Consider the following 25,918-nt stretch of genomic DNA (forward strand, 5'->3'; position numbering starts at 1 on the left):
AAAGAAGATATGGTACGATTGCCAATGAGACAACTATCCACAAAAGACCAAAATGACACAGAAATTAACAACTATAGGTCACCGTACAGCCTTCAACAATGAGCAAAGCCCATACCGCATAGTCAGCTATAATAGGCCCCGATAAGACAATGTAAAACAATGCAAACGAGAAAACTAACGGCCTTATTTATGTAAAAAAATTAACGAAAAACAAATATGTAACACGTAAACAAACGACAACCACTGAATTACAGGCTCCTGACTTGGGACAGGCACATACATAAATAATGTGGCGGGGTTATTTAAATTCACCTTGTATATTTATCCGGGGTTATTTGTTCATGATAAATGATCCTAAGGGAAACGTGGGTTCAGTTATTCTTAATATTAACTCAACTGCTAAAATGACTTCCATGTACATGTTTCACCCTGCCAAATTTTTTGGTCTGTCCCAAGTCAGGACCATCTGGCATGTGTGATGTGTTAGTCCTGAATGAGTTTTTAATTTTTAGTTCATTTAAATATGTTTCTGAGTTTAGTGTGACGTCCATTTATCACTGAACTAGACATAAGTACACAATTTTATTTAGAGGCCAGCTGAGGACCACCTCCGGTTCGGCATTGAAGACCCATTAGAGGCCGTCGGCTGTAATATGATCTTTGGTCGGGTTGTTGTTTCTTTGGCATATTCCCCATTTCCATTCTCAATTTTATGTTTGAGAAATAGAAAGTGATCTGCGAATAACCTTTTTCAATGCAAAATATACATTTATTCAGCGGAGCAGTGTAACACAGTGTACGTCATTTAGTGACTAAATGTGTATATATATATATATATATATATATATATATATATATATACACGAAGGACGATGTGAACAATGTAACACCATCATTCACTAATTGATATTTTAAAATACATTTAAAATGCACAAAACATTCCTACAATGATATATCTTTAATGACAACTTGTATTGTACGGTTTCAATGAAGACTGTATGACTTCGATTTCTCTCTGCTATGGTTTTACATTTCTTAAAAATAATTTGCAATAACTTTAAACACTTTCAGTTGCATTGAATTAAATTATACAGATAAGAATACACATATGTCTCCAGTATACAATTACAAAATATATTTATTAGTCTTTTTAATCCTTTTAATGACAATTTATGATTTTGATATTTTAAATCAAATTACATTCAATTACGGAGGTACAGACTGCAATAAAGATTAAAAGTGCATGTGTTTTAAAATATGTGTATCAATCAGTCTATGGATACATTTTCACATATGAATATTAAAGCACTTGTTTAATTTAAATCCTAAATATTAACAGAGATTTAGATTACTTTTGTTAATCCTGATTAACTCGTCCAATACACTATTGTAACTATAGCCACCCGACGTCAGGACAGATCGTACACGACATTTAGTGATGCCAATATGGTTTAGTCATGGTATTATGACAGACAAATACACAATTCTGTGACTCGTTGAGTTTTCAACGTTTTCAGTAATATTGGTTATATACTTTGGACAGCTAAACACGCAATGTTTCGCGTTTTTGTATTTTTTATATGGATTTCATTAACAGTCAAATCAATTGGTAAGTATTATAAGTTTTTCTTTTTTATAAAATTGTTCTTGTCTGGTCTTCAATTTTTGGAACAAACAGGATAAACAGTGAACAGTATTTTGACCTACCAGTAATTATTCTCGTTAATAAAACCTGTTTGTTGCTTGCTCATATTTTCATGAAGTGTTTTGTTGTAATGTTAATCTATCTTAGATGTTTTTTCTTTAGTTTTTGTTAGGACTGTTTTTCAGTCTTCAACTTACAGTTTGTGTTTGTTCTCTTACATTGATTCTACTTTAGGTGAGCTAGTCAAGTTGAAATTAATTCCGTAGATGTTATTGCCCCTTTTTTAGCAATGTGATTTGTGGCTATTTTCTGTAAAGCTTAAGCAGACAGACAGAAACACTAGAAAGCAATATTAATCAGCAAAAAAGATGTACAGCAGTTTCCTAGTTCGGCTTTCGGTTTACCTCATGTCCTTTTTTGGTTTATAAGGTCTTCAATTTTAAAAATAATTTCGGAAATAATATTCCTTGGCATGAAAAATGTTTCACTACCCTTAAATAACGATTTTGACCTTCTTGCATATTTTGTTATTATTTTGAAAGCTATAAAGATGAAAATTAGGCAATATCTTAAGTTCACTACGGACTTCCGTCAGGGGTTATCGTCCTTAGAAATGATTTTTGACTATTTGCAGTTCAGTGTGTTTTTTGTCCTAGTATGTTTGAAAATGTGTTACAGATAGACTGAACTTTAAAAGAAGCTAAAATGATCAGCTACCGTAACACAAAAGCTACATAGAAACCATTTTTCTGTAATGAATTGTTGCCCTTAAATCATAATTTTTTTATGTTAAATTATTTTTTCCAATTACTAATTCAAGAGAGAAAAAAAGCTATGTCCATCAAAAATGGCCAGCAAGGCAAAGTTCTGGCAGACACATTTTCCATTCAACGCAAACATTTTATTGTAACATTTGTATCAGTTTTATATAAAACCTAAATATTTAGTGATACGGGGTATTTTTGAGTCTCTAGTTCAAAATAGTTGCCAAATATTTGTACTTTTGTCCATTAGCCGCACGTTCAGCCAATTCGTAGAACTAGTCAAAGCAAGCGTTAAATTTTCCCTGTGTCTTATAATTTGCCACCTAACGAATAGCAGTACTGAAAAAAATCTAACTAAAATAAATATAAGTAATCCATATATCACATTAAATCATACCCGGTCACTAAAACTTAAATGTGTATTGAAGCTTTGCATTCAATTCAATAACTTAAACGTAATAATTGTTATTACTTAGGTTGTCATAAGCCGATTATAAAATCTTACTAAAACTGTTAACTGGATTTATGCTATAGAAGAAATTATTTCAGTGACAATCGGATTTAACAATCGTTGGTGTCCTTCAGAAATGAATTCACGGTCTATTGATTTGAGTCACCACTATACTAATTTGTTTCCACACCACTGTCCAAGGTAAGGGAAGGATTCGGTGCAAACAAACATGTTTAATCCTGTAGCATTCTTCATATGCTTGCCCCATTTGTGGAGCCTGTGACTTAGTGATAGCCGTTAGTAAATGACTGCCATATTCGGTTTTTTTTCGTAAAATATAATTGTGAATGGAAACAGGGAATGCGCCGAAGAGACAACAGTCTGACAAAGTTTATAGAGCAGAAAACAGAAAATATTGTATTGCATAAATTAGGCCGTTATTTTTTCACATTTCTCATGTCGGGGCCTTTTATAGCTCACTATACGGTATGGTTTTATTTCTCATAGTTAGCTATGATTGTGTTTACCTGCGTCATTTAAACCTTGGTGGAGTTATGTTCCTGTCCATATCATCATTTGTCATGACCATATGCGTATACTCGTATGTTTGGACCATATGAGTATAATATTTGTTACATAGTATGCGTAGTGACCTAATACGGTATATATGGAGTTAACTGACCCCATGTATACCGTATTACGTCACAAGCACATTATGTAACTAATTTATCTTACCGACTCTCTTAATGTGTGAAATTTAGACTAGTGACCTATCAAATGAGCAAGTCTTCAATACTGTTAGCATTTAGAAACTACTTCAATTGATCCTACAAAAAACAGATGCCAACAATAACAACTTGTTATATTTAAATGTGTTTTATCATGAATTTATTTCAATCTTAATCATCAATTTCTTCGTCTGTTGAAACCCTTGAGGATTTTTCTCAGTTCCTTTTTGTTTTTATAAAGGGACGCAACACCACTACTAACCGTTTATTAAATAAGCCCCGCCTCCCTACTACCTAATATGGAATAACGGGACGCAACACCACTACTAACCGTGTATGAAATAAGCCCCGCCTCCTTACTTACCTAATATGAAATATACACGATCTCCACGCAGACGCTTTTAATTAATCACATTCCTAGAAATGTATAGAAGGTAAGATAATACCCATATGGTCATAACCATACGCAGTCAGGATTCTACTTCGTCAAAATTATCTCCCCATTACGCCAGTTCATTTTCACAATCGTAGAAATGGAAGCCATTGTAGGGATGACGCGCTACCAATTTTGCTCTTGGAAACCGATAAATTTATCCACATTGCACCATTACAATCCTTATATGTCAGTTGTATATTAAAAGACAAATGTATCAACTAGCTAATGAGCATCAGTTAATGATCTTGTCTGCATTGATTCAACTTAAAACTATTGTCTGATCGGTTGTCAGGTGAAATTCATAAACATTTAAAAAAAATCTAATTAAATATTTCGTGGAAGGGCAGACTAGATTTTTGTAGTGATTGAAGACTATAAACCCTAGTTATCACAGACAAAAAATTATAATTTTTCGAAGATATGCATTTTCATCATCCATCTTGAAAGACTGTCGTCAAGTACTTTCAATAAAAAATAGCTATTCGAACACATCTACTCTGTTTTTGTGATTCATTAGATAGGTATTTCACTTGACCCATATATTTCATCTTTTAGTACTGTGATTTTTTTATGTTATAAAGTCAACCTGTAGCTTTGATATATAAAAATGATAGAATCTGAAGCGAGACGATGGATGAAATATTCTTGCTTTGTACGATATCAAGACAAAATATTCAACTCAAACACGCCCTTACATTAAAAGGTGCACTCGATTGTCTCTTTTCGATACTATTGTAACCCATCTTTTGAATTTTTTTCTTGAGTCACATAATGGAAGGGCAGACACGAAAATTACTGAATTAATAGATTGATATGTTTTCCGTCCGTTGTAATTTTTTTTTTAAATCGGAGGATATGCATTTTCTACATCCAACTTGAAAGATACCCATGTCGTCGACTTGATTTCTAATTGTTCTGCTTAAATATGTACTAGATAAATTGAAAACTTATGCAAATGGTGTTTTTAAAATAAAACACATCGTAATTGAGATAAAAATTGTAATTTTGTTTGTGTCTATAAACTTTTAAAATGTTTGTCACCATAGTAAACATTACAGTACACATTTATCGCCTTCTCTAACAAAGAGCTTCGATTCTTTTGTTCTATTTCAACCTGGTTTCAGACTGATACGCGTATGGTCCAAATACTCATATGGTCCGGAACAGTTATATCACATCTCCTTAATTTTAGATTGATTCGGCTATCATTATCGATCCATTTTAGTCGAATAGCTATTCGTTTAACGCTGTACTCCGTATGATTAACATCATTTTTTTGTGTCTTTCATTGAGGGAACTTCATGTATAACCTTAGATTCTCCATAATGGCTTAATTCATATAAGAATATAAAACAAATGGCGGATTTTTTCTCTCTCAAGGTTCTTGTTTTTCTGAAATTATTTAACATTTCACAGCGGTATAATACTTTCACTTTTTATCCCTTATTTATTAATTTTGTATTTACATTGTATCATAGATCAAAATAATTTGTTTAGTGTATGTTCAATTGTGTTACTACGTCTTTTGATTGAGTTAAGCCATGTCATTTGATATATTATAGTGTGTCTTTCTAGATGGTGATGTTACACTATTGTTTCAGTTAAGGATGAAGGGTGGTACCATTAAAACGTTAAAACCCGTTGCAATTTATTGCATCTGTCCTAAGTCAGGAATTTGATGTTCAGTAGTTGTCGTTTGTTGATGTTGTTCATACGTGTTTCTCGTTTCTCGTTTTTTTTTTATTTAGTTGAGACCGTTGGTTTTCCCGTTGAAATGGTTTAACACTTGTAATTTGTGGGACCATTAATAGCTTGCTGCTCGGTGTGAGCCAAGTCCGTGTTGAACACCGTACATTGCCCTATAATAGTTTACATTTATAAATTTTGACTTGGAGGGAGAGTTGTCTCATTGGCACCAATACCAAATCGTCTTATATCTATCATATTTGAATATTACAGTTTTCATGGGAAACTCAATTAACAAAATACGTGTTTCTCGTTTCTCGTTTTTTTTTTATTTAGTTGAGACCGTTGGTTTTCCCGATGAAATGGGTTAACACTAGTAATTTGTGGGACCATTAATAGCTTGCTGCTCGGTGCGAGCCAAGGCTCCGTGTTGAACACCGTACATTGCCCTATAATGGTTTACATTTATAAATTTTGACTTGGAGGGAGAGTTGTCTCATTGGCACCAATACCAAATCGTCTTATATCTATCATATTTGAATACTACAGTTTTCATGGGAAACTCAATTAACAAAATTATTACAAAAGAGACGTTCGTTCGATTCCGATCGTTAACTTTCTCTTTTTGGTAATACATGTTGTTATCGTTGTCAGTTAAACACTGCGAGAACTCTTAGATCTGTACGTTGTGTCTTTTTTGTTGTGTGGATGTATAAATTGACTGCCACGTACGTTTTTTGTTTCATTAGTTGTTTTCTGCTTTGTATCGATCTGATCAGTTAAGCCTTTTTCAAATGATTATTTAAGTAAAGTTTGTTCCATTGTTGTACGATTTCACCGCTGGCTCAGGTTACGGGGAGGGTTTGACGACAGAAATCATGTGTAGCCCCGCCACATTCTTCAGTTCCGGTCCCAAGTAGGTTACGGGGAGGGTTTGACGACAGAAATCATGTTTAGCCTCGCCACATTCTTCAGTTCCGGTCCCAAGTTAGGAGCCTGAAGTTCAGTAGTTGTCATTGGTGCATGTCTGTCTTATTTTTTCTTTCCTATTAATCATACCTTTAGTTTTGGCAATTGAAATGTTTTTCACTTATCATGTGGGTGACTTTTATGACAACAATGGTTGAATGCCTTGCGGTTGCCTCTTATTGTCTAAATCCATCTCAGTTGGTTGCACTGGCAATCAAACCACATTTTCTTATTTGAATATGTTATAAATTATGTCAGTGCAAAGAAACCTATGGAAAGCCGTAAATTAAATTTTATATCACATTTTTCAGACGTACAACAATGCCATTTTACGAAAGTAGAACATGTATTTATTCTTTTTAACAGAATGCACATGCAGTCTGCCTACAGAATGGGATGGCACGTGGTACGATAGTTACAGGGGAGATGTTGTTCTCGACCACAACAACGCACAAGTCACCTCTGGTTGGACGTTGACATCGTACTCATCATCAGTTTCATCATTTACCTGTGTTACAGAAGACACTGGATACTTCCTGTTTAAGTAAGTAATACCCATTACATGTGTTACAGAAGACACTGGATACTACCTGTTTAAGTAAGTAATACCAATTACATGTGTTACAGAGGACACTGGGTACTTCCTGTTTAAGGAAGTGATACCAATTACATGTGTTACAGAGGACACTGGATACTACCTGTTTAAGTAAGTAATACCAATTACATGTGTTACAGAGGACACTGGGTATTTCCTGTTTAAGTAAGTTATGCCATTTACCTGTGTTACAGAAGACACTGGATACTTCCTGTTTAAGTAAGTAATACCAATTACCTGTGTCACAGAAGACACTGGATACTTCCTGTTTAAGTAAGTAATACCATTTACATGTGTTACAGAAGACACTGGATACTACCTGTTTAAGTAAGTAATGCCATTTACCTGTGTTACAGAAGACACTGGATACTTCCTGTTTAAGTAAGTAATGCCATTAACCTGTGTTACAGAAGACACTGTATACTTCCTGTTTAAGTAAGTAATGCCATTTACCTGTGTAACAGAGGACACTGGATACTTCCTGTTTAAGTAAGTAATGCCATTGACCTGTGTTACAGAAGACACTGAATACTACCTATCTAAGTAAGTAATGCCATATACCTGTGTTACAGAAGACACTTGATACTTCCTGATAAGTAAGCAATGTCATTTCAATGTCAATCGGTTTGCGTAGTGAAGCATTTTCTAAGTATGTACTCTATTCATCATTCCAAGACTATTTTTAAGTCTTCTCTTTATTTTCTTTTGACAACAACTACAGTGGAACAGTCAGATAACATTTTGCCTTTTTGAATCTAGGGTTGTGAACCAATATGTTTTAAACTTGCGCTTGCTACTTGTCCGTGTAATGACGCTTAATATGCTTGGGAGACTTCAACTTTTCACTTTCAGAATAGCAAAAAATAAATAAAAATATAAACATTCATGAACATCATGTCTAAGTAAGTAATGTCATTTTAAGCCCAATGAATTTGCGCAGTCTTTCAGAACGTTCGTGCTTATGATGTCAATACAAGACTAATACAATTGAGAATGGAAATGGGGAATGTGCCAAAGAGACAACAACCCGACCATAGAAAAAAAAACAACAGCAGAAGGTCACCAACATCCCAAACATACATGTACAACACAACTTCTATCAAAGACGCCAAAAATATGTTTAGTTGATTAAAAATTTGACAATTATGACAACGTTTTTTGAAGTTGATAGTATATTCAGGTTACAAAAATGCCGCTATAAACAGCTTTTGTAGTTGATAGTTTATACTAAATATAGTATACACTTTCTCGATAAATGGCTAATTTATAAAACATAAATACAAGGGTACACTAAAAGGCAGTATTAGTATACCGCTGTTCAATAGTCATTAATCGATTTAACTGAAATAAATCTGGGTTAAAAACCAAAACTGAGGGAAACACATAAATATAAATGGAAACAAAACAGAACAACGGAAACACTGAACTGCTACAAAAACAAACACCAATATATATGTGATAACAACTTCCATTATTATTCCTGACTTGGCACAGGATATTTTAAAAAAGAAATAGTGGGTTAAACACTGTGTTATAAGTAGCCAAACCTACCGCTTATATGGAAATGTTTGAAATACTGCGATAAAATGACACACCATATTCAGACTTTAGTTTAAATGGTTATTGTTTACGTTCTTTACTTTTTTAAATTTTGTGTTATTGCTTAGTAAGTTGATAATATCTATTCTAGAGGTGATTCCTTTGTGCAGTTATTCTCCAACGATTACAACGCATTTTATTGTCTAAAATATACAAAGATTACAGACTATAGTTACTATTACTATCTATATTCAGGTGAGTAAAACTTTTAGATTACTGCATTAAAGCTTCAATTGATATCCCTAAGTTGTAAATTATTTAATGAAAAGCCCAGGAAACGGTGCAATGTTTGGAGAAAGGGTATTTGTAACCCATCAAACACTCACTTGAAGTAATACTGCTATATCTTACATCTAAGTTCTTTTAACTATTTCGATATATCCATATACGAAATACAAGCAGTATTTGGAGTCTGCAAAGTACAGATTATTTAGATTTGGTCTTGTTTTTCTCAAAGGATATATTTCGTAATGTTTTATTGTCATGTTGCGGATAAATCTTTGGACACAAATATGTCCATCTTACATTTCAATTTGCTTATAAACTGCAATTTTTCTTACAGACACTGAAGCAAACGCAAACAATGAGAGAGCGTATGTAGAGTTGTACAATGCAGCAGTTTCGACATATGCGATATCCACGTACTGTAACCCCTCAACACCTCCAGTTACAGAGGAATTCCACGTCATGGTGAAATCAGGTAATCATCCTAGTTAACCCCTTAACACCTCCAGCTACAGAGGAATACTACGTCATGGTCAAATCAGGTAATCATCCCAGTTAACCCCTCAACACCTCCAGTTACAGAGGAATTCCATGTCATAGTCAAATCAGGTAATCATCCCAGTTAACCCCTCAACACCTCCAATGACCGAGTAATTCCATGTCATGGTCAAATCAGGTAATCATCCCAGTTAACCCCTCAACACCTCGAGTTATAGAGGAATTCCATGTCATGGTCAAATCAGGTAATCAGCTCAGTTAACCCCTCAACACCTCCAGTTACAGAGGAATTTCATGTCATGGTCAATTTAGGTAATCATCTCAGTTAACCCATCAACACCTCAAGTGACAGAGGAATTCCATGTCATGGTTAAATCAGGTAATCATCTCAGTTAAGCCCTCAACACCTCCAGTTACAGAGGAATTCCACGTCATGGTCAAATCAGGCAATCATGTCAGTAAACCCTTCAACACCTCCAGTTACAGAGGAATTCCATGTCATGGTCAAATCAGGTAATCATCTCAGTTAAACCCCCAACACCGCCAGTTACAGAGGAATTTCATTTTATGGTTAATAAAGGCAACAGTAGTATACCGCTGTTCAAAATCAGGTAATCATCTCCGTAAATCCTCTCTTCGAATCTTGGGACATAGTAATTCCATGTTATTGTCAAATCAGGTAATTATCTCTGTTAACCGTTTCTTCACATCTTGGGACAGTTGAATTCAATGTTTTGGTAACATCAAGAAAATATCTCATTAACCGCTTGTTCACATTCAGGTAAAGAGGAATTGCATGCGCAGACAAATAAGGTACTAATGATCGTCCAAGTAAAAGGATTTTTCTACAATATTAAACTAAATATAACCAACATTTTGTGATCAAACAAGGGAGGGTTTCGAAAGGTCTCCGTTTAATAGATAACTGAATATAACATAGTATTCATCCTTTTATTTCATGTGGAAAAGACGCACTTCATTGTTAATTTGTTCTAAACTTTTTATTTTACAGGCTACGAATCCAATATAAAACAATGGTTCCCTACCCCATTGTTAGGCAACTTTTATTACACGCACAATGACGGCAGTTCTGATACTTGTGGAGCCAGCTCTGTGTGGGACGATTGTACAAACAGAACAGAAGCTGTGTTTAATTATACCCTATGTAGTACTCAAGTTTTATTCTCTGGTAAGTATGATACAGAAAACCATATCAAAATTAACACCTATCAGTATAAAATTAACTCGAATTTTCAAAATGTTACAAAAGAGTAGCAATTGTGCTCTAAACTTTTGCATCCGTTTGGGTCTTCTTACAGAGTATGTTAGTTTGACCAAAATGTGCCATATAAGGTAGTTAATTACAAACGTGAGGCAAACGATACCTAGCTGATAAGTCGACAATAAAGTGACAAAGCCATGGCTAAAAAACTAAAGACATTACGAACACAATCAAAAACTTGGGGTGATCGTAGGTGCTCCGGTTTAGTAAACATTCCAGTTGTATCAATACTTAGAATTTTTATCGGATTGAATTTGAGCATTTTCCTGAGGAAAACGTGTACAAAACCAAATATCATAAAATAGTTGAAACTGAAGAAAAATTGTATGTAGCGATTGAGATGATGGATGTAAGGAATGATGTGAACTGATATTTGGATTTTGAATATAAAAAAAGACAAACAAGTATAACAAAAATACCAAAATTCAAATGCAAATTAAAAAAGGGGGTCCATAACAAATGACAAAATAAAATTCAGAGCAAGTGAAACATAAACAACTGCCATATTCCTGACATGGTACTGACATTTGGAAAATTGTGTGTTTAAAACTTGTCTACAGGTAGCTTAACCTCACACTAGTAAGACAGATGTTTGTTTGTTCTGTTGGCAAACAATTGATGGCTTTGAAAAAAATATAGTCATGTTATATCTTGTTACATTTCATAGCGGATGGTCAGCTGAACTGTGCAACTTACCTAAGTAGTGGGGATACATACTATGTCTCTGTATTAAATTTAGATACCGCAGTATCCAGTCCAACGTATAGATTTACGTGTATGGTATGTCTTATCTCATCTTATTTCGAGTATTCCTCTACATGTTTAAAAAACTGATTATGCTTTATTAGCACCCATACTATCATAATAATAGCAACAATAGTCTCTTCACTTAATCTGTAGACCGATATATCTGGAGCACTCGATGAAGAAACAACTATTCTCCTTGTCAGCTGTAGGGATGACATTGACGCAACGTTTAGTATTGCTACTACCACGAAAAATAGCAGTGGTAAATATTTGATAAGGAAATTTTTTTTAGAAATGCTGAAATAAATATTTCAAATTATATATGAAAATAAAGATTGCTTCTTAAATTTTCACATAATGATAGAGAAAGAATTAAAATATAATATTCATAGGCTTCGTTAGACACAAATTATCAGAAAAAAAACGTTCACTTGGCGTTGTCCCATGTAACAAACTCGAAACATTAAACTCGAACAATTCGAAATGTTCACGCAACTCTTCGAAATTTTGCATGAATGTTCTATGACGTGATATATTTCAGTACTGGTTTACATGGCCGTCTAAATATACAATTAGCATAGATATTTTGAAAAATAATACATATAAATGACCGACCCAGGGGAAATTTAGTTTTACTTGAAACGTTTCAGTTAAAAAAATATAATTTTGACATATGATTTATTAAATTGTAAGCATGATCGTTTCCTACTACGTGTAGGTTTTCAATGTCTTGCGGTAATGTCCGAGTTAATCTTTCTTGCATTCACTGTTACTGCTTAAAAAACAGAGATTTGATTTCATGAAGATTATTTTTCGGCTTTGATTACTATACCAATAAAAAGTACTATAATACTAAAGTAATAAAAAGTTAAAATTGTTACACCAAATTGTATTAAAATCACAGGGTTGCCTATATAAATTAAGAATTAATGAAAATGTCTTGCAAGGTTGTCCATTAACATTGATTGACGTCGCCACAAGCGTAATATGGGAGGGCATGAACTGCATCCGTGGGTTCCTTCCTCCACTTAATTTTAATGTCCTACTTTCAACAAAACGTAATGATGCATATATTACAAAAATACACATCTATAAGACGATAAAAAAGTTAAGAAAACTTCAGTGTCATAACTATAAGCCGTTTAATTGTCTCTTGTTCCACTGCTTGAATAAAATCATACTGGAGTTGTTTATATATGGCAGCAATATTCCCCCAAAAACACATTATTACTAGAAGTAAAATGTAATATCCTAGGTAAATTATACAATCATATTGAAATGGAATATCTCGGCATTTCAGCTTGTGTGCTATACTTTGCATTTACCAAACAAGGAAAGCAGGAAAACGTTTCTAATTTAACGTTATTTTTCTGTTACACTAAATGGTAACAATATCTGACGTTGCGTCTAAGTATAAGACTGGAAAAGTTCCGATTTAAAGCTGATGCACATGACACAGGTATCCCATGAAAGTACAATAACTAATTGATATGTCAATATAAATAAACTCATCATAGATACCAGGACTAAATTTAGTATATACGCCAGACGCGTGTTTCGTCTACAAAAGACTCATCAGTGACGCTCGAATCCAAAAAAGGTTAAAAAGGCCAAATAAACTATGAAGATGAAAAGCAGTGAGGACCAGATTTCCTTAAAGTTTTGCCAAATACAGCTAAGGTACTCTATTCCTGAGGTAGAAAAGCGTTAGTATTTCAAAAACTCAAAAGTTTGTTAAACAGTTAATTTATAAATATGACCATATCAATGCGTGTATCTTAAACTCATCAACTTAAAATCAAAATCTCTTAATATGCAATAAACAAAGCAACAAAATTATTTGCAAAACATAAGTTGGTAGGTTGGGTTCAATGAACTATTGGTTCCATCCCGTCTACTAGTATTCCAAATAAGGACTGTCTGACTAAAATACAACAAAACCGATAATAAGATTTCCAAGAGAGACGAAGACAAGGTTGACATTTTTTTTCAACGAAGGGTCGCTATATTTCTACCCTATCTCTATCACAGAATGTGTTATTCAATTTATTATACTGCATGTTCGATTATTGCTGTCTTTTTATTTTTGAGTTAAAAGCAATCAAAGACGTCGTGTTTATATCAATCATTCGTATTAAAGCGTCTTTGAGAAGCGTTATAAAGTATAATCCATGAAATAGAGTATATTACTACCCTTGTTTTAACCAATCAACATCTGTCTTTGACAAGAAATATAATAAACCTACTTTAATATGGTGATTATATCCCTTTAACGCCCTACGATTCAACTTAAAAAGGAATTGCTGCAATGAAACAGTAAAATTACAAGAAATTTTATGTCATAATGAATGTGTCCTGTTATTTTCTTAACAGACCGTGACCCAGTCTGGGAGTACTGTATATGTAAGTACTAACCCAGGGAGCTGTGTGGCTGGACAAACATCTACAGGGAAAACAACAGACGGTGGGACAGTAACACTTACTCCGTATTGTAAGTCAATACTTTCATTCTATACAAATAACATAGTACATAAAAAGAAATCTTAATCATTGAACATTTTGTAAAAAAGTGAAATTCAAATACAAATAGAATACATACTTCATATGTACAATGTATAAAAAGAGCAATCTCTTGAATTCTGTCAAAATCAATATTGTTGTGAACTCAGCTTAACTTTTAATCTACGAAAAAGCTTATTTTAGAGAAAAACAACCAACACTTTCGAAAGAATAAATATTGACATACGCGAAGCAGTTTTTACTCTATGATATTATACATCTTTATGAAATACAATTATGTTCATTCAGAGCTCTAAGAATTTTAGAGAATTTATGCACAATATTACGTTTATAGTTTTTAAAAGATAATAGGATGACAAACAAACAGACAAAGTCTAAGGAATCATGTTTACATTGTTAGTTTTTGTACTTGTGTGTAAACATAGTTATTTATTACAGTAACAGGAGAGATGGTAAAAGTTAAGCTTCTTTTGTTTTCTGTCATGAGAACAGAGTTATTTATTACAGTAACAGGAGAGATGGGATGAGTTAAGCTTCTTTTGTTTTCTGTCATGAGAACAGAGTTATTCATTACAGTAACAGGAGAGATGGTATGAGTTTAGATTTTGTTTTGTTTTCTGTCAAGAAAACAGAGTTATGTATTGCAGTAACAGGAGAGATGGTATAAGTTAAGCCTTCTTTTTGTTTTCTGTCATGAAAACAGAGTTATTTATTACAGTAACAGGAGAGATGGTAGGAGTTTAGCTGTTTTTGTTTTGTTTTCTGTCATATAAACAGAGTTATTTATTACAGTAACAGAAGAGATGTTATGAATTTAGCTGTTTGTTTTAGTTTTATGTCATGTTAACAGAGTTATTTTTACAGTAACAGGAGAGAATGTGTGAGGTCAGCTGTTCAAAATAAATTCAATATTTTTCTTTTTTGTTATTAAATAGTTGTTTGCCGTGAGTATCATTATTAAATAACATGAGTGTCTGATATAGTGTGTTATCATGCACAGTTTTGTGTGATTATTTTTAAGAGTGAGTGCTATTTAAAGTTCACCAGACTTGGTTCGAAGGGCATATAATTGGAATTTTCATTATTCTATAACATAATTTTTTATAAGTTTAAACCACTCAGACAGTGTCAACAAAATGAGTCTGACTTACTTTCCATCGCCCATTGTTAAATCTTCAAACTGCATCTTAATTGTACTTTCACTTAACAATTTTGTGCTCAATAATTTAACTTGACCTATGACTTAACCTGATAAAGACCTATACATGTATAGAAAATATTTTATGTTTGAAGCCGTTTAATATCTCTCTTAGCTATTCATAATGTTTTACTTTCGAAGACAAAGTTAACCGTAATAACAAAATTGATAATGATAATATTATTTATTCAGATACAAATCAGGCAACACATGTACTATATACACATGCATATTAGATTTAGAAACATAGCTGAAAACAAAAGATTAAGTATTGGTTGTGTTTATACTATATACGGATATGTAACATTTAAAGGTTTGAATGGTTTTACCATGTTAACACCAGTAATTTCTTGGGCCCTTTATAGCTTACTATTCGGTTTGAGCCAACGCTCTGTGTTGAAAACCGTAATTTGACCTCCAATGTCCTTTCACTTGCAAATAGTGACATGGATGGAGGTTTGTCTAATTGGCACTCAAACCACATCTTTTTTTATAGCTATGCAATGAATTAACTCAAGGATGATACATTAAGTCGTTAACAGCTTACTTATCATGGGGCCTTTAGAGTTTTCAAGTAAGGTAAATTCAGAAAAGAGCATCGAGAGCACGAAATGTGTCAAGTATTATTTTCGTTTGCACCGTGCAATTGTTTGCTATACTACAGTTATATTTTGTAAAATTACTTTAAACGTATACAAATTTTGTTAACGTTGTCATCAGCTATGTCAGCAGAATTCCTGAAATATTGTGATTTGTTAGAAGTAAAAGGAATTAAATATATATGGAACAAAAATAGTAAAATATTTCAAATCTGAAATGAGATAAACTAAGCGGTTTTATTTGTCTTCACCAATTTATCGTTAAAATATACAAAAGATGGGTATAATGACTAGACCCTATTTTTATTCTTTATAGCGTTCACCACAGACTCGGCGACTGCCTCTGCAGGGTTTTCTATCATTCCTATTATAGCGGCTGTAATGGCCATTCTACTTATACTAATCATAGTATTTCTGGCCTGTTTCCTTTACAAAAAGCATAAGAAAAATAACGAAGAAGCAAAAATTCAAAGTAGTGACATGGAGAAGAAACCAATCGAAAGTAATGGGAGAGTTAAAGAGGGAACAAGAGGTAGATATATTAATATACTTGGCGTTATGTCCTACCACAAACAAAAGCAAGTTATATCGATATTATGAAGGAAAACAACCAGCTTTGACTATGTTAAAAATTATAAAGTTATATTGATATAATGTAGGCAAATCAACCAACATAAGACTATGTAACACATGATAAAGTTATATTGATATTATGCAGGCAACACAACCAGAATTATACTACATAAAACATGATATTTCATAGTATGCTACAATAATAATTTACATTTTTGTGTTAAAACTTATAGATTGGCACAATACCTTTTCAACTAAACACACAAGTCTAATGTTTTAGTTCGCACACATGCTAGTTCGTTTTAAAGTGTTGTTTGCAACAATGCAGTAATAATTAATTTTGTTCTCATTTTGAGTTTAACAACGACACAAATAAAGGCACATTATATGTTAACTCTTACTTGAAACACATTGTGAGAATACAACACTCTATCTTTATACACATTTATGTAACTAAAATTAATTACCTTTGTTTTGTTTCACAAGTTCACCCAAGTACATTTGACGTTGAATCGTTTGTGTCAGGCGACAAGGAGGATACCATGACAGAGTATTCATTATACATAAAATCCGGTAAAGTGTTGTTGCTGGTGTTCTTATTATATACATTTTCTGTTTGAAATTCTCCAGTTTTGTTATTCCTTATGCTGTTATTGTTGTTGTTGTTGTCTATATGTTTGAAACCCCCATTATCCCCCAGTTTTATTATTCCTAATGCTGTTGTTGTTATCTATATGTTTGAAATCCCCCAGTTTTTTTATTCCTAATGCTGTTGTTGTTGTTGTTATCTATATGTTTGAAATCCCCCAGTTTTATTATTCCTTATGCTGTTGTTGTTGTTGTTATCTATATGTTTGAAATCCCCCAGTTTTATTATTCCTAATGCTGTTGTTGTTGTTGTTGTTATCTATATGTTTGAAATCCTCCAGTTTTATTATTCCTTATGCTGTTGTTGTTGTTGTTATCTATATGTTTGAAATCCCCCAGTTTTATTATTCCTAATGCTGTTGTTGTTGTTGTTGTTATCTATATGTTTGAAATCCCCCAGTTTTATTATTCCTTATGCTGTTGTTGTTGTTGTTACTTATATGTTTGAAATCCCCCAGTTTTTTTATTCCTAATGCTGTTGTTGTTGTTGTTATCTATATGTTTGAAATCCCCCAGTTTTATTATTCCTAATGCTGTTGTTGTTGTTGTTGTTATCTATATGTTTGAAATCCCCCAGTTTTATTATTCCTTATGCTGTTGTTGTTGTTGTTATCTATATGTTTGAAATCCCCCAGTTTTATTATTCCTAATGCTGTTGTTGTTGTTGTTGTTATCTATATGTTTGAAATCCCCCAGTTTTATTATTCCTAATGCTGTTGTTGTTGTTGTTATCTATATGTTTGAAATCCCCCAGTTTTATTATTCCTAATGCTGTTGTTGTTGTTGTTGTTATCTATATGTTTGAAATCCCCCAGTTTTATTATTCCTTATGCTGTTGTTGTTGTTGTTATCTATATGTTTGAAATTCTCCAGGTTTGTTATTACTTATATACTTTGATGGGGTTTCCATATCTTCCAACTATTTGATGTTCTTAACATGTGACACTATTTCATCTCTCAGAACCCAAAATATTTGATAAAAAATCGTCATTTAAGAACAAAAACTCCTATCAAAAGTAGTGTGACAGTTTGGAAGTAAATGGACAATAGGTAGATCTCATCATTTCAAACATTTTTGCCATGTCAAATTTTCTCAATTTATAGTGGTTTTGACATGTAGAATGATATAGGTGTATGATTAATGGCAAGCTTAAAAAGTCCCTCAACAACAGATTGAGATGTATTTAATTAATCAAGCAACTCATATATTATTTGGTTATTTAACAGTTAGTTTTTTGTCTTTTGAAACTTTTGCTCTCGAGTTATCCTGATGAGGGTTATATGAACCTTATTTTTTAGACATTTTGTTTCGTAATAATTTTTAATTTACTTAATGCTGAATTTTGATTTGAAAGTGTCTATTTTTTTTCCATAGGGTAAATGGAAAGGTATTGACTGGAATTAAAAGTTTGAACATAAAATAATACTGTTAAGGTTAAATTTGCCTTTTTTATAGTTTGCCGTTAATCCTCGTTTGTGTACTCTTAGAAAAAAATTGAAAACAACACGTTTAATAATTTCTTGCGTCCAAAGCGCTTTTTCTGGATTTACCTTCATCAGGAACGCTCAAAGCCAAATATTTGAAATCCAAAGATGTAAATAAGTACCGAAACCGTTGAAGAGGTATATGTCAAAAATACCTAAATCAAATAGTCAAATTCATCTAAAACCAACATTGCCTGAAGGAGTTGAAAATTAGTATATTTCTGTACGTAGCTACTCTAACCTTTTACTGTTATCATATTAAATATTATACCATACAGCTAGACAAATATTTCTAGTTTGCTGGTTATTTTTAATGGGACATGATAAGATACACCTATTCTTTTGGTTCATTACGATACTGGGCATATCATGGTTTAAATATTCTCTCGCTTTGCCTCTTATATTTCCAATTTGTTCCATTTAGAACAAATTATCCTAAACAATAGGTAACCATCACTTCTCATAGATAATACAATTATTTCGAAAGTGCTTTATGAAAAATTTAGAATTAGTAAATTCTTCTCTAAGTCCTGCAATAGTACATGTAGCTACTTTCCCTACCAAGAAGCCATAAATATTCGATTTGTATTGATTCTTAGATGGATACTAAAATATCATTTTTCTAACATACGTCCTTTCTGACCATATCGTTTCGTGCACCTTAACAATAAACTCTTTGCACGTTCCAATTTCGGTGTAAAAAAGGCCGAGGTTAGCTATTGTGTATGACCACCAACATAGTGTTGACTAACAACGAGAACACTGCAGAAAAATATAAGATAAAAGACTCCAAGATATACATTGGATCTATGCAGTTCTCAACCAAGAAAACTGATCTTGAGCTAACAACATCATCTAAATTAAACTCATCATAGATACCAGGATTACATTTTGTTTTAACTGTGTATACATGCCACGGATATTGTCATTTAACGTTCTATAATTTTTTTTACGTTACACTTTATTGATACTCTTAAAGCTAGTTCCTGTTTCTATCATCCTAATGGAAATAGTAATTCAGATATCTCACCAAAAGTCGTCATCCTTTTGAACTAAACACGATCACAAAGATTTTTTTTTTTAATTCAAAAGCAAATATTTTGCATTCGGCAGGTTTTTTACCGACAAAATACTAAGCATTTATTTCATCGTTAGGCAACCGTCAAATATGACTTATTTGCGATCACTGTAGCGTCGACGCTTTTCAGCATCATACAATCAGCAGCTGTTAACAGCATTATATTCATTTTGTTTGAAAAGCACAACAGTATTTATAATAGCATCAACATTTCTAGAATTAATACAATATAATTTTGTCATACACTGTCACAATGCTTTGGTTTTACAACATAATGACAGATAGTGATGCATTACACTGTAACCGTGGGTTTTGCGTGACATTACAACAGTTCGTTTTTCAGAATCTGATATGATTGTAGAACCAATGACGGCACGTGATGCTCTATCTGTGGACCTACCAGACGAGGATGACAGAGGACTGGTACCTATGAATGATTACCCGAGACCAGCTCCTCCATCAACCCCTATGTCACAAGCAATCAGAGCTCAAATTCCGGACATGGAACAACCGTCAATTCCACCAATCAGTAAGAGATAAACATGTAAATATTATTAAACTGTAGTTTCATAATTGTGTCATTTTTCATTCTTTGGATCCACTCAATGTGTTTTGTATTTTTATGAAAATAATAATTTAAGTAATAGTTGGTGTGAATACTGATGTATTTGATATGAAATTAATCACATGCGTGCCTATTTTACAATTTGTGAACCAACATTGGTGTATTAAAACCTCTTAACTTTAATCATTGGATAACTTGCATACTTAGATCTCATCGAGTATTACTAACTTCCTTGTTAAATGTAGTCTAAGTTTTGTTGTAAACCCAGTTAAACGTAGACATGTAACATGTATACTGAGTGCCAATGAAAACGCAACACTTTTGTTTTTGAAAAAAATCTTAAAGTTTTTATTTTATTTATATTAGAACTTTATATAGTTGGTTGAAAATGACTTTTAAGACAATTGTCGACGATTTTACGGTTGAGTGATTTTTGGAACAAATGCGAAGTAAGGGTTATTTTGAACGGACATTAACCGAGTTCACCGCTTTTCAACATACGCACCATTTTCACGATTTTGTCATTTAAAGCTTGGCTAATGTCATGAATTTTCCCGCCCCTATTGTTAAGAAACTGCAATAAACATCTGAGTAAATGCCAGGACTTTCTGACAACCAGCGACATGCAGTTTTGGGCATGATCCAATGAAGCCTTTCACAGCATACAATTACGAGAAGACTGAAGTTGTAGCGTCTACAATAACACCAATCATCCACAAATTCAACCAAAATGGATCATTTAATGATAAGTCACATCCCGGGGTACAAAACGCAAAGAAACGCTCAGCAAGACCGATACATTTGGTCTTTAACATATCCGATATCGACTCTGATGGCTGTCCAAAGGTCACGAGAGTTCAATGGTGGTCACGGTAGAACCTTTGAAGCAGTTTCAGTAAAGCACCATTTGCGCAGAAATTGTTAAAGAGCACCACAGTCTTTCCTTAGTGTTATCTGAACGGCCGTTTGGCGTAAACTTTGAGTTCTGTAGACCAAAAATCATGCATTATGTATCAAATAACCGTCAGTGGTGGTTACATAGACATTTAGCACCCGCCTTGGCCAAAAGTCATGCTTTTCGTCGGATTTTAGTTCGATCGAGCAAATTTTGCATCAGATTTGACATGGTTTAGACGATGAAAACCACCACCAATATCATAAAGTCAGCTTGAGTTTTCTTTGCGGGACAAGTGGAGAAACATTCCTCGGGATTACATTAAACGCCCGGGATGATCAATTTCACGCCGTTGTCGAGATTGCGCTGCACCACGGGGTTGGAACATTTTTTGTTATGACTGTGAGTTGATGATTCGACATTGGATGTTTCGTTTACCTATTGCGCCTGAAAGATGACAAGGAAACATTTTTGTTTGATATCGATCTATTGTTAAAATTGTTAATTTTCAAGAACAATTTATTTTGAAAGATTATCATTTCTAATATAAATTTTATTTTTGAAAAACAAAGTGTTGCGTTTTCATTGGCACTCAGTATATAAAAGAAATTTTATAACTAGGCTATCATTAAACAAATTGAACAAATAACCCTTTTTAATATAAGAAGGTGTCGGGTTTAAGGTAAAATATCGCAATGAATTAAAGTTAATATGAGATTATGTATGTAATTTAAATAGTCCATGTTTAGAAATAGTATTGTAGTTAATCCAGTGTAAGCTAAAGATACAAAAGAATAAATATGAAATGATTGAACACTCAGAAGGCATTTGTGGAATCCCCTTATTTTTCCCCAATATGGGTTCACACGGTCAATAATGTCTTTTAGTTTATCAGCATAAAATGCATTTCCCCCCCTTTTTTACTTATTTTCATGGGGACATCTAGTTATTAAAACATGAGTAAGCAATACGCAAATAACCCTTTCCCATAAGTATTTTCTGGCTAAGAGGACCTGAACTTGTTCTAAGTAGGCGAAAAGAGAGTTCTCTATGTAACAATCGCCTACTTTCACACTTGTTGGATACACATTTTGTAGAGGCTAACATTTCTAAGAGAGTACTTAACAATACACAAATGGCTTGGTAGTTGTCTTGACCTTAAGATCACTTTCTCGTCTCTGATTAAGGATATCGTAAATAAGATTCGTAACATATATATATGTGACCTAAAAATGTATTTCATTTGTAACTGGCCGTTAAGCAGCCATCTTTCACCATTATAAAATTTTCAACAGTTCAAGGTTAAATAACAAAAATTCAAATTCAAATCCTAAAGACTTTTATCAAATGGCAATACCAAAATTTCAAACATTCAAACGAATGAAAAACAACTGTCATAGTCCTGACTTGGTACAAGCATGTCCGTATGAAGAAAATGGTGGATTTAACTGGATATTATAGCTAGCTAAACCACTCACTTGTATGACAGTTTCATACAATTCTGTTATACTGAAAAAGTGTGTGAACAAAACAAACAGACGTAATAGTAAAAATGTAAAAAATAGGGATACAACATTCAATTTGTGTTATAATCACTAAATTATTATATAAAAAAAACCAAATATGTCACCAAAGTAAAACAAAAAACGATATTTCAAAAAATGGAGTAAACAGTAAAGGTATAATAATGTATATATTTCAGTTATTGGTTGTTTGCCTGTGAGAGAGCTTTCACATGTTTGTTGTCTCATTGGCACTCACACCACATCTTCCTATATCTTTATACAAATAAAAGAACCGTACAAGTTATTAAGATGCTAAAATACTATAAGACCATCATTAGATAAAAACAGCGAGACAAAAAATAACAAAGCTTTTTTTTTTTTTTTTTAGTTTTTATGATTGTTTGGTTCATCTGTACTGTACAACAGAGAGATGGGATATTTACGTTTTGAATATGCTAACATTTGTTCTTTTCGGGTTTTCTTTCTGGTCCTGTTGTAATATATATTAATTGTACTTTGAAATTGTTTCACATATATTCAACATTGTAATAACTATTTTTAGCGACAAAAATGGGTGCTAGACCAGCCAGTGCCATCAGATTAGACCAAATCATGTTGTGAGAGTATGCAATTGTATTCCTCATCATGCATAAATAATGGAAAGAAACAGTTATGTATTTGAAGAACACTGATTGACAAAAAACGTTGCAGATTTTACACATTGAATATCTAGTAACAGTATCATGATTGCTGTTTTGTTACATTGTTAATTTTGAACTTTGCTTCTAGTGGTTTTGGGAAGTTCGAACTCTAAACACAACATTACAACTATACTGTAGCGTAATATGTTGATCCTTTTTACAAAAGAAAAATGTATATTGTATATATAATGGCGAGGAAAAATGGATTTAGTTTTGAAAGGGTTCTTCTTGTTTTAAATCACAATTGTGCAGAAATTAGTTTAAGACCACGCTGCATTTGAAATTAAACATGAAACAACGAGGATAACAATTGAATAACCATAGCATTAATTTTGTAATGTTGTCTTATTTTGCTATGTAAATGATGAGCTTCCCAAGGTTACGAATGACATACATTTTTGTTTTCTAGTCCATTCTTTTGAGTGCTTAAAGCATACTACATTGACTTCGTAATCATTGTATTATAAAATCCTTGTTGAACTTATTATGATTTTTTTTTTAATTGAATGTTATTTAGGCTAAGCCTATGATGAAAGTTTGATGAAAATACTGTATAGTTGTTATGAGATTTTCATCTGTTTGTGTATAAAATGTATAAACATTTAAATATAATATATATTTAGTTTGTCAAATCTTGGTCTATTATAATATATACCAAATATGATAAATGTTAGTTTAATTGTGTATTTTTCATCTTGTTTGTTATATTCTTTTATATCTATTGAATTTCAAGATTCAAATAAAAGCTTTTTCATTCAATCGTATTGTTTTGTGAATAGTTCTACTTTTCTGATTTAGATAGCATATTTATCCATTCAATTATTATATGTTTACGTTGATTTAATACTTAAAAAGTACGATATATACACAAATCAAACTATTGCATGTTATTGCATTTTATATGCTATTGATCACAGCATTATATTATGATGATAGTTGTACGCTAATTCGTGTTTTCAAAAAATGAGTATTATTTGACATTGCTTAGAGGACAGAGGCGAAAGATACCAAGGAAATTTTCAAACTCATAAGACGAACACAAACTGACAATGCCATGGCAAAAAAAACAAAAACAAATAACAGTACATAAAGCACAATATAGAAAACTAAGGACTGAGCAACACCGACACAACCAAAAACGATGTGATATCAGATCTAAGACCACTCTCACTGATTGAACATTGAAGAGTAGCCTACATCTTGACGTCATATAAATAGATTCCACGCACATGTCACAGGTAAGTTAGATTCAATTTTTAAAATGATTTTTTTTTAACTTAAACCAGAAATGTCTATGTTATAACTGATATCAATGGTTATATATACAATTATTTTTATCTTTATTCTTGAATCTTATTTAAATTCTCGGTGAATGAAGAACCACATCTCCAATACCTGCATCTGAAATGAAATATTTGTACACATTAAAGTATAATTTACAGATTTTATTATGATATTGAAATTAAGCAGATAATACAAATGGGTACTACTGGAAACTAATGCACGTTACACATTTTCTTTCTTGAATTTATATCAATTAGCCTAGTTCTTTTGTTAATTTTGATATCAAAAGGGGGAATAGTATAGTCAAAAAAACAAGTGGTCCTTCAAAAGTAGAAAAAAACAAAAATACCGAACTATGAAGAAAATTCAAATCGAAAGTTCTTAATCAAATGGCAAAACCAACAGCATAAGCATATAGCACGAATGGATAACAACTGTTTGTTTCCTGGCTTGGTATAGGCCTACTTCTTTGTACAAATAGTGAATTAAACTTAGTATTATAGCTAACTAAACATCTCACTGGCATGACAGTCGCACACAATTTCATTATACTGACAACGATTTGTGAACAAAACAAACAGACATAATAGGTACACATGTAAAAACAAAAGTAGGTGTCAGTAGTATAGAATCTTTTTCGCTTTTCATTTGTCATTACTGGGCTTTATAGAGCTAACAATGCGGTACTCGTCGTTAAAGGCCGTACGGTGACTGACATATAGTTTCTGTGTCATTTTGTCTCTTTAGGAGAGTTGTCATATTGGCAATCAGCTGATCACATCTTTTTATTTCTATATAAAGAGACTGAGTAAAATAATGTTCGGTTCTTTGTTTAATTCAAAAGGTTTAGTTTTATAAGCATATCGTTGTTGCTGATGTTATATTAAAACAAATGACACCCAATTTAGAAATAAGCCCAGTATGGACATTTATGTGCATCGTGAATTAGTGTTGTTGGCGTTATGTCCCACAATGCAAGTGCAAATCGTATTTAAATTATATCGTCATCAAGGTCCTGTTGAAACATTAGTCTTTTAATTAAGTACCTGCTAAAGTTGTTTTCTTAGGATACATCGAGTCTGGTAGGACATCTCTGTGTACGTGGTGTATATGCGTACGTCTTCTGAAGCACTTCCGGTACAATATAAAAGCCGTCAATAAAACAAGGATAAATACTAGCGCAGCACAAATACCGACAACTAAAGCTGGAATGTTGATATCGTTATTTGACGACATGTCAGG

At 32.7% G+C, this 25,918-nt stretch overlaps 1 protein-coding gene across 4 annotated transcripts; it reads left to right on the forward strand.

Annotated features, from left to right (window-relative positions):
• Positions 1-1,276: 1,276 nt before the first annotated feature.
• On the forward strand, positions 1,277-23,439 carry LOC139484739 (uncharacterized). 4 transcript variants are annotated; one of them, XM_071268647.1, is made up of 11 exons: positions 1,277-1,609; positions 7,046-7,223; positions 8,965-9,068; positions 9,436-9,573; positions 10,609-10,785; positions 11,546-11,658; positions 13,999-14,116; positions 16,259-16,474; positions 17,002-17,088; positions 20,070-20,270; positions 23,254-23,439. In XM_071268647.1, exons 1-10 carry the CDS (start codon positions 1,555-1,557, stop codon positions 20,264-20,266), a joined length of 1,383 nt encoding a protein of 460 aa, XP_071124748.1. In that variant the 5' UTR covers positions 1,277-1,554; the 3' UTR covers positions 20,267-20,270; positions 23,254-23,439. The 4 variants fall into 4 exon arrangements, with proteins under 4 accessions (XP_071124748.1, XP_071124749.1, XP_071124750.1 ...); XM_071268648.1 differs by lacking the exon at positions 17,002-17,088 and having other exon boundaries at positions 1,278-1,609; positions 20,058-20,270; XM_071268649.1 differs by lacking the exon at positions 17,002-17,088 and having other exon boundaries at positions 1,279-1,609.
• Positions 23,440-25,918: the final 2,479 nt, after the last annotated feature.

This window comes from Mytilus edulis, chromosome 8 (assembly GCF_963676685.1).
Source record: "Mytilus edulis chromosome 8, xbMytEdul2.2, whole genome shotgun sequence".
Lineage (NCBI taxonomy): Eukaryota > Metazoa > Mollusca > Bivalvia > Mytilida > Mytilidae > Mytilus > Mytilus edulis.